At 44.3% G+C, this 10979-nt stretch overlaps 1 protein-coding gene across 1 annotated transcript in view; it reads right to left on the reverse strand.

Moving 5' to 3' along the window:
• LOC141105835 (ephrin type-B receptor 5-like) overlaps window positions 1-10072 on the reverse strand; it is a 113220-nt gene extending 103148 nt beyond the window's left edge. The window contains exon 1 of the mRNA XM_073595966.1: window positions 9718-10072. Within this exon, the coding sequence (XP_073452067.1) occupies window positions 9718-9778 (61 nt within the window). The 5' untranslated portion in view covers window positions 9779-10072. The remainder of the gene's footprint in view (window positions 1-9717) is intronic.
• Between the last annotated feature and the right edge of the window lie 907 nt (window positions 10073-10979).

Here is a 10979-nt window from a genome sequence, read left to right on the forward strand (position 1 = left end):
CCACTCAAAATAGGCCTTACCATGGTCGACAAAAGAAGTTGAGTGCGTGTGCTCAGCATAATATCCAGAGGTTGTGTTTGGGAAATAGTTATATGAGTGCTGCCAGCATTGCTGAAGAGGTTGAAGGGGTGTCAGTCAGCCTGTCAGTGCTCAGACCATATGCTGCACACTGCATCAAATTGGTCTGCATGGCTGTCGTCCCAGAAGGAAGCTTCTTCTAAAGATGATGCACAAGAAAGCCCTGAAAACAGTTTGCTGAAGACAAGCAGACCATGGACAGGGATTACTGGAACCATGTCCTGTGGTCTGATGAGACCAAGATAAACTTAATTGGTTCAGATGGTATCAAGCGTGTGTGGCGGCAACCAGGTGAGGAGTACAAAGACAAGTGTGTCTTGCCTACAGTCAAACATGGTGGTGGGAGTGTCATGGAATGGGGCTGCATGAGTGCTGCCGGCACTGGGGAGCTACAGTTCAATGAGGGAACCATGAATGCCAACATGTACTGTGATGAGCATGATCCCCTCCCTTTGGAGACTGGGCCGCAGGGCATTATTCCAACATAACAGCCTCACGCACACCTGCAAGACGACCACTGCCTTGCTAAAGAAGCTGAGGGTAAAGGATGGACTGGCCAAGCATGTCCCCAGACCTAAACCCTATTGAGCATCTGTAGGGCATCCTCAAACCGAAGGTGGAGGAACGCAAGGTCTCTAAACTACACCAGCTCCGTCATGGAGGAGTGGAAGAGGACTCCAGTGGCAACCTGTGAAGCTCTGGTGAACTCCATGCCCAAGAGGGTTAAGGCAGTGCTGGAAAATTATGATGGCCACACAAAATATTGACACTTTGGGACAAATTTGGACATTTTCACTTAGGCCCCTTTCACACAGGGCTGCCCGTTTTGATGGACTCCGCTTGCTCAGCAGGCACTGATCTGTTGAACCCCGCTGAGCAGGCGAATAACAGGTCTGTCTCCGCTCACTGTGCAGGGACGGACCTGTCAGAGCCCCGCTCTCCTCTTTTCGTTTTCTGGATGAAAACGGAGCGCATGTCCGTTTCCATTTGATCTGATCCGCCAGACAGATGGAAAATCCGTCTGCATTTAGTGGATCGGATGTCAGCAGACCAGTCACCACTGACATCTGTTGCTCCATAGGAGGTACATGGAGCGTCTGTTCAGGTCCGTCTGAAAAACCGAAAGGCGGACCCGAACAGTCCCCATGTGTGAAAGAGCCCTTAGGGGTGTACTCACTTTTGTTGCCAGTGGTTTAGACATTAATGGCTGTGTGTTGAGTTATTTTGAGGGGACAGCAAATTTACAAGTTATACAAGCTGTACACTCACTACTTTACATTGTAGCAAAGTGTAATTTCTTCAGTGTTGTCACATGAAAAGATAGAAGAAAATATTTACAAAAATGTGAGATACTGTGTATATATATATATATATACACACACACACACACACACACACACACAAACTATAATACCGCAAGACATATAGAATAACTAGAGGGCGTGACAACATGAGGGACTTCTATATTCTTGTACACAATCAATGGTGACAGGAGGTTTTAACCACTTGCCGACCGCCTCACGCATATATACGTGAGCAGAGCGGCACGGGCAGGCAAAATCACGTACCTGGTACGTGATTGCCTTCCCGCGGGCGGGGGGTCCGATCGGACCCCCCCCCGGTGCCATCGGCGGTCGGCGTTTGGTTGGAAGCGATCAGAGATGAGGGGGAGACCATCCGATCGTGGCCCCCCCCTCGCGATCGCTCCCAGCCAATGAGAAACATCCCCTGCCTCTGTATAGTACACAGAGGCAGAGGATGTGATGTCATCTCTCCTCGGCTGGCCAGTTTCCGTTCCAGCGCCGAGGAGAGAAGACATGTAAGTGCACAACACTACACACAACACAGTAGAACATGCCAGGCACACTAAACACCCCCGATCCCCCCCGATCGCCCCCCGATCCCCCCCCCAATCACCCCCCCCCGTCACAAACTGACACCAAGCAGTTTTTTTGTTTTGTTTTGTTTTTTCCCTGATTACTGCATAGTGTCAGTTTGTGACAGTTAGCAGTGGTAGGGCAGTTAGTATTAGCCCCCTGTAGGTCTAGGGTACCCCCCTAACCCCCCCTAATAAAGTTTTAACCCCTTGATCACCCCCTGTCACCAGTGTCGCTAAGCGATCATTTTTCTGATCACTGTATTAGTGTCGCTGGTGACGCTAGTTAGGGACGTAAATATTTAGGTTCGCTGTCAGCGTTTTATAGCGACAGGGACCCCCATATACTATCTAATAAATGTTTTAACCCCTTGATTGCCCCCTAGTTAACCCTTTCACCAGTGATCACCGTATAACTGTTACGGGTGACGCTGGTTAGTTTGTTTATTTTATATAGTGTCAGGGCACCCACCGTTTATTACCGAATAAAGGTTTAGCCCCCTGATCGCCCGGCGGTGATATGCGTCACCCCAGGCAGCGTCAGATTAGCGCCAGTACCGCGAACACCCACGCACGCACCGTACACGCACCGTACACCTCCCTTAGTGGTATAGTATCTGAACGCATCAATATCTGATCCGATCAGATCTATACTAGCGTCCCCAGCAGTTTAGGGTTCCCAAAAACGCAGTGTTAGCGGGATCAGCCCAGATACCTGCTAGCACCTGCGTTTTGCCCCTCCGCCCGGCCCAGCCCAGCCCACCCAAGTGCAGTATCGATCGATCACTGACACTTGCAAAACACTAAACGCATAACTGCAGCGTTCACAGAGTCAGGCCTGATCCCTGCGATCGCTAACAGTTTTTTTGGTAGCATTTTGGTGAACTGGCAAGCGCCAGCCCCAGGCAGCGTCAGGTTAGCGCCAGTACCGCTAACACCCACGCACGCATCGTACACCTCCCTTAGTGGTATAGTATCTAATCGGATCAATATCTGATCCGATCAGATCTATACTAGCGTCCCCAGCAGTTTCGGGTTCCCAAAAACGCAGTGTTAGTGGGATCAGCCCAGATACCTGCTAGCACCTGCGTTTTGCCCCTCCGCCCGGCCCAGCCCAGCCCACCCAAGTGCAGTATCGATCGATCACTGTCACTTTTTTTTGTAGCGTTTTGGTGAACTGGCAAGCGCCAGCGGCCTAGTACACCCCGGTCGTAGTCAAACCAGCACTGCAGTAACACTTGGTGACGTGGCGAGTCCCATAAGTGCAGTTCAAGCTGGTTCAAGCACAAGTAGTGTCCCGCTGCCACCAAAAAGACAAACATAGGCCTGTCGTGCCCATAGTGCCCTTCCTGCTGCATTCGCCAATCCTAATTTGTGAACCCACCGCTTCTGCAGCGCCCGTACTTCCCCCATTCACATCCCCAACCAAATGCAGTCGGCTGCATGAGAGGCATTTATATGTCCTCCCGAGTACCCCTACCCAACGAACCCCCCCAAAAAAGATGTCGTGTCTGCAGCAAGCGCGGATATAGACGTGACACCCGCTATTATTGTCCCTCCTGTCCTGACAATCCTGGTCTTTGCATTGGTGAATGTTTTGAACGCTACCATTCACTAGTTGAGTATTAGCGTAGGGTACAGCATTGCACAGACTAGGCACACTGTCACAGGGTCTCCCAAGATGCCATCGCATTTTGAGAGACCCGAACCTAGAACCGGTTACAGTTATAAAAGTTACAGTTACAAAAAAAAAGTGTAAAAAAAAAAAAAAAAACACAAACAAAAATTAAAAAAAATAGTTGTCGTTTTATTGTTCTCTCTCTCTCTATTCTCTCTCTATTGTTCTGCTCTTTTTTACTGTATTCTATTCTGCAATGTTTTATTGTTATTATGTTTTATCATGTTTGCTTTTCAGGTATGCAATTTTTTATACTTTACAGTTTACTGTGCTTTATTGTTAACCATTTTTTTGTCTTCAGGTACGCCATTCACGACTTTGAGTGGTTATACCAGAATGATGCCTGCAGGTTTAGGTATCATCTTGGTATCATTCTTTTTAGCCAGCGGTCGGCTTTCATGTAAAAGCAATCCTAGCGGCTAATTAGCCTCTAGACTGCTTTTACAAGCAGTGGGAGGGAATGCCCCCCCCCCCACCGTCTTCCGTGTTTTTCTCTGGCTCTCCTGTCTCAACAGGGAACCTGAGAATGCAGCCGGTGATTCAGCCAGCTGACCATAGAGCTGATCAGAGACCAGAGTGGCTCCAAACATCTCTATGGCCTAAGAAACCGGAAGCTACAAGCATTTTATGACTTAGATTTCGCCGGATGTAAATAGCGCCATTGGGAAATTGGGGGAGCATTTTATCACACCGATCTTGGTGTGGTCAGATGCTTTGAGGGCAGAGGAGAGATCTAGGGTCTAATAGACCCCAATTTTTTCAAAAAAGAGTACCTGTCACTACCTATTGCTATCATAGGGGATATTTACATTCCCTGAGATAACAATAAAAATGATTTTAAAAAAAAAATGAAAGGAACAGTTTAAAAATAAGATAAAAAAGCAAAAAAATAATAAAGAAAAAAAAAAAAAAAAAAAGCACCCCTGTCCCCCCTGCTCTCGCGCTAAGGCGAACGCAAGCGTCGGTCTGGCGTCAAATGTAAACAGCAATTGCACTATGCATGTGAGGTATCACCGCGAAGGTCAGATTGAGGGCAGTAATTTTAGCAGTAGACCTCCTCTGTAAATCTAAAGTGGTAACCTGTAAAGGCTTTTAAAGGCTTTTAAAAATGTATTAATTTTGTTGCCACTGCACGTTTGTGCGCAATTTTAAAGCATGTCATGTTTGGTATCCATGTACTCGGCCTAAGATCATCTTTTTTATTTCATCAAACATTTGGGCAATATAGTGTGTTTTAGTGCATTAAAATTTAAAAAAGTGTGTTTTTTCCACAAAAAATGCGTTTGAAAAATCGCTGCGCAATTACTGTGTGAAAAAAAAAAATGAAACACCCACCATTTTAATCTGTAGGGCATTTGCTTTAAAATAATATATAATGTTTGGGGGTTCAAAGTAATTTTCTTGCAAAAAAAAATAATTTTTTCATGTAATCAAAAAGTGTCAGAAAGGGCTTTGTCTTCAAGTGGTTAGAAGAGTGGGTGATGTGTGACATAAGCTTCTAAATGTTGTGCATAAAATGCCAGGACAGTTCAAAACCCCCCCAAATGACCCCATTTTGGAAAGTAGACGCCCCAAGCTATTTGCTGAGAGTCATGTCGAGTCCATGGAATATTTTATATTGTGACACAAGTTGCGGGAAAGAGACAAATTTTTTTTTTTTTTTTTGCACAAAGTTGTCACTAAATGTTATATTGCTCAAACATGCCATGGGGATATGTGAAATTACACCCCAAAATAAATTCTGTTGCTTCTCCTGAGTACAGGGATACCACATGTGTGGGACTTTTTGGGAGCCTAGCCGCGCACAGGACCCCGAAAACCAAGCACCGCCTTCAGGCTTTCTAAGGCCGTAAATTTTTGATTTCACTCTTCACTGCCTATCACAGTTTCGGAGGCCATGGAATGCCCAGGTGGCACAAACCCCCCCCAAATGACCCAATTTTGGAAAGTAGACACCCCAAGCTATTTGCTGAGAGGTATAGTGAGTATTTTGCAGACCTCACTTTTTGTCACAAGGTTTTGAAAATTGAAAAAAGAAAAAAAAAATTTTTTTTCTGGTCTTTCTTCATTTTCAAAAACAAATGAGAGCTGCAAAATACTCAGCATGCCTCTCAGCAAATAGCTTAGGGTGTCTACTTTCCAAAATGGGGTCATTTGGGGGGGGGGGGGGTTGTGCCATCTTGGCATTTTATGGCCTTCAAAACTGTGATAGGTAGTGAGGAGTGAAATCAAAAATGTGTGCCCTTAGAAATCCTGAAGGTGGTGCTGGGTTTTCGGGGCCCCGTACGCGGCTAGGCTCCCAAAAAGTGCCACACATGTGGTATCCCCGTACTCAGGAGAAGCAGCTGAATGTATTTTGGGGTGCAATTCCACATACGCCCATGGCCTATGTGAGCAATATATCATTTAGTGACAACTTTTTGTAAATTTTTTTTTTTTTTTTTGTCATTATTCAATCACTTGGGACAAAAAAAATAAATATTCAATGGGCTCAACATGCCTCTCAGCAATTTCCTTGGGGTGTCTACTTTCCAAAATGGGGTCATTTGGGGGGGGTTTGTACTGCCCTGCCATTTTAGCACCTCAAGAAATGACATAGGCAGTCATAAACTAAAAGCTGTGTAAATTCCAGAAAATGTACCCTAGTTTGTAGACGCTATAACTTTTGCGCAAACCAATAAATATACGTTTATTGACATTTTTTTTACCAAAGACATGTGGCCGAATACATTTTGGCCTAAATGTATGACTAAAATTTAGTTTATTCGATTTTTTTTATAACAAAAAGTAGAAAATATCATTTTTTTTCAAAATTTTCAGTCTTTTTCCGTTTATAGCGCAAAAAATAAAAACGGCAGAGGTGATCAAATACCATCAAAAGAAAGCTCTATTTGTGGGAAGAAAAGGACGCAAATTTTGTTTGGGTAGAGCATTGCATGACCGCGCAATTAGCAGTTAAAGCGACGCAGTGCCAAATTGTAAAAAGTGCTCTGGTCAGGAAGGGGGTAAATCCTTCCGGGGCTGAAGTGGTTAACTTATATTTGGTATTTGGAACATGTTGTTTTTATTCTTTTGTATTCAATAAATCTTGCTGCTGAGATTTTATTACATGTGTATTGTGATTATTATGCACCTTTAAAGTCCATTCTGAAATCTATATATTTATCAGACTAAGAGGGTTGAGCAAATAAGAGACATTTATTGTTAGGATGTACATACACTTTAATTTGTAGGGTTTTAAATTTTTTAGTTTATATATTTTTGGTAATAACTAACTGGCTGTCACACCTGAGTAATTTGAAGCGTATTTCTTTCTAGGATCGAGCATCCGCTAGGACAAGCGCCCCCCCAGTGATTCTTTAGTGTCCACACATGCTCAGTACGCTTTCCTCTCAGAGCGGTTGAGCTCATCAGCTGCAACAGGAGACGGAGTGCACTACGCATATGCAAGGCTCGGGAGAACGACCAACCTCACTACCTTACCTCTAGGGGGCGCTCATACTAACAGCTGTTCCCTCCTAGAAAGAAGACAGGATGGAGCTTGGAAGACTCTTAAGAGATTTTAGGGCAGGCATTATTCATTGTCAAAAATCCCTACAGGTATGGAAATAGCTTGAGGCTCGGTTCACACTGGAACCGGCTGCAGATCGCACAGGAACGCTGTGCGTTCCCATTCTCCAGCTCAGGGACAAATCAGGGCCGAATCTTTGCCTAAATACTGCCCTGAAACGGAGCTAAAGACGCAAAGCGTTTCTGTGCAGTGCGCTCCGCAGCCACCCCAACCTAAAGCATATTTTTAAAGCTGTTTGGCTTTAGGTTATTTAATGATATTTAGGAACTGCACAAGGTATTTTTTTATAAAGGGACTATCCTCAGGTAATATACAGAGATGAAACAATCCTCCTACATAAGCTGTACCTGTTTATCTGTAGTCCTTTTTTCTCTACATCCATAAAAAGTCCAGCATTTATAAACTTGTCCGAGAGAAAAAGGGGGCGGAGACCTGAGGTTACACTCTGCAGAGCTCAGTGAAGAGAGCTCTGAAAGCTGATTGGAGGGAAGAGACACACCTTTCTCCACACATCACACAGGAACAGAGACAAGGCTGTCAATCTTCTGGAGCTCCCTCCCATAACCATTTTTCTGATGTGAAATAACACTTAGTGCTTTTAATGGAGTACACACTATAGAAGGATATGCTTTGTTCATATTTCATGTCTGAGGTTTACAACCACTTTAAGCACCATATATTATATATTATAATCTAAAAATTAAATCCAACATAAAAAACTTCTTGTTACAAAGTAGCCAAAGTCACAGTGTTTTGCCCAAGCGAATATATTAATAAAGTTTAGACATGCCTCTTCTACATAATTATAACCTTTTTTTTTTAATTTTAGCCCAGTAGATTTTTTAAGTGTTTGCATAACGGAGCAAAACATCATAAATGTTATTTGCAAAATTGATTTTTTTTGCCCTATCTCAAAGATGTTAGGAAGGTGGACTTTCCTTTAAGCCTCTTTTAGCCTGTAATGGCAACTTACATGGAGCAACCAGCTGCACAGCAAAGCTTGATACAGTGCCAAGAACATTTCTAGTTCTTATGCTATATTTGTTTCTTGTTTGTGGTAAATCTGAATCTTTTTTTCTGTAGTGCAATACATAAGTATTAACTCAAATAATACACCTTCCCTGTTGTCTGCACTCAAAATTGAATTATTTAACTAATTTGCTGATATCTGAGTTGAATAGCTACTAGGGCAGGGTTGTTGGTCAAACTGGTCTCATGAAGACCATGTCTGCCCAGCTATGCCATCCTTATAAGTGCCTCTAGTCTGTAATTCTACCTTAGCTATAAATGTCGGCCACAATTGCACACCCTTACGTTTGTACAAACCTATCAACGGTCTCCTGGAGTAAGAACCTAGCAGAGCTAACTCTTTAGGTTCCAATATACAGGCTATTTTCAGACAGTTTTAAGGCCTAATTTGCTGGTATCTGAGATGAATAGCCACTCGGACACAGTATGTTGGTCAAACTGGTTGTATGCGGACGATGTATACAAGTCTGCACAGTGCTTGTATGAGTGCCTGTAGTCGGTAAGTCAATCTCATATAAAAGACGGTCACATTTGCTTATCCTTGTGTTTGTCCAAACCTAATAAAGGTCACTTGGAGCAAGACCCAGTCACCTAGAAGAACACTGCCACAAAACCACCTCTGTTGTGAAGCCAACATGTCTCCATCAAGACCCAGTCACTTATAAAGGCAATGCTACAACAAAACCACCTCTGTTCTAAAGCCAACACATCTCCAACAAGACACAGTCACCTAGGAGGACACTGCTACAAAAACCACCTCTTGTCCAAAGCCAACAGATCTCCAACAAGACCCAGTAACCTAGGAGGACACTGCTACAAAGCCATCCCTGTTCTGAAGTGAACACATCTCCAACAAGACCCAGTCACCTATAAGGACACTGCCACAAAACCACCTCTGTTCTGAAGCCAACATGTCTTCATCAAAACCCAGTTAACTATAAGAACACTGCCACAAAACCACCTTTGTTCTGAGGCCAACATATCTCCAACAAGACCCAACCACCTAAGAGGACACTGCAACAAAACCACCCCTTGTATGAAGCCAATAGATCTCCAACAAGATCCAATCACCTAAGAATACACTGCCACAAAGCCACTTCTGTTTTAAAGCCAATGTGTTTCCCAGCTTGAAGACGCAGGCACCTGTAAGGACACTGCAACAAAACCATCTCTGTTCTGAAGCCAATATGACTCCAAGACCCAGTCACCTAGGAAGGCACTACAACAAAAGCATCTCTGTTCTGAATTCAAAACATCTTCAACAAGACCTGGTCACCTAGGAGGACACTGCTACCAAACCACCCCTACTCTGAAGCCAACACATCTTCAACAAGACCTGTGCCTCGAATTGTAATTTAATTTGGAATTTTCTTGTCCAAATAGGTTAAAGCTGCATTTCAAAGTTGCCGATGAAGCTTTCTCATTCGTTTTTGTTAAGGTAACAAAATGTGGAAAAAGAGAGACCATGGAAATTTGGAAGCTCACCTTCTAAAGGAGATACGAGGGGTAGCAGGTAAAGGATCCAGAGAAGTATTCTGGAAAGCATGATGTTTGCTGCGCTTGCACCAAGCAGGTGCTGACTCCCTATTAGAAGCCCAGAAGTTGTAATCGCAAGGATGCGCTTGTCCCCTCATGACCTGATGACGATGCCCAAAGGCTGCCTAGATGGAGAAGAACAAGACAGCGGAGTCCCAATTGGCCACATCATGGGGGTACACTTCCATCCTATCGACGCCTGTGTGTTGGTGTCCTCATGACGGTCTATGCTCCAGACTTTTACCGTCTCCCTGAGTTGTGTCTGTCTCCCTGCTCTTCCAGTCGCAGGGGTAGTGTGAGTCTGTGATTCTCCCTCTGAGCCACCCCCATCCCCCTCCACAGCTGTCTCACTAATCTGTGTACGCTCAGTGCTCCTCACTCTCCCCCACCAGTCCGAGAACCATGTCCACACTCTCACATGCACCAACTTTCTCATCAGGGAAGAGTCTATATGCACTGAGATGAGGACACCTGTTCATTAAATAAAATTAACATTTACCGCGTGATTTCAAATGCCAAATATATGCACGGCAAATCCGTCTTCTCTACAGCAAATCTCCTTATTCCTAATTAGATTGAAATAATGCAGAAATGTAATTATATATCATATACACACACAGATTAACCATAACAATATGACCACTGATAAGTAAAGTGAATAACATTGATTATCTCATTACAATGGAACCTGAAAGTGGGTGGGATATATTAGGCAGGTAAACATGTTGTCCCTAAAGTTCATGTGTTGAAAGCAGAAAAAATGGGCAAGTGTAAGAATTTTATCGACTTTGACAAGGGCCAAATTGTAATGGTTAGATGACTGGGTCAGGAGAACTCCAAAAATGCAGTTGTTGTGGGATGTCTCCAGTGGTCAGGACCGACCAAAAGTGGTCCAAGGAGGGTAAAAGGGTGAACCAGCGACAGGGTCATGTGTGTCCAAGGGCGTGAAGGCTCATGGAACATGGGGAGTGAAGGCTCGCCTGTGTGGTCTGATCCAATAGAAGAGCTATTGGAGCTCAAATTGCTGCAAAAGTTAATGCTGGTTCTGATAGAAAGGTGTCAGAATACACAGAGCATCACAGTTTGCTGTGTATGGGGCTGTGTAGCCGCAGACCGATCAGGGTGCCACACTGACCCGTGTCCAGAGCCAAAGGGGCCTACAATAGGCACGTGAGCATCAGAACTGGACCATGGAGCAATGGAAGAAAGTG

Source organism: Aquarana catesbeiana, linkage group LG08, assembly GCF_042186555.1.
Source record: "Aquarana catesbeiana isolate 2022-GZ linkage group LG08, ASM4218655v1, whole genome shotgun sequence".
Lineage (NCBI taxonomy): Eukaryota > Metazoa > Chordata > Amphibia > Anura > Ranidae > Aquarana > Aquarana catesbeiana.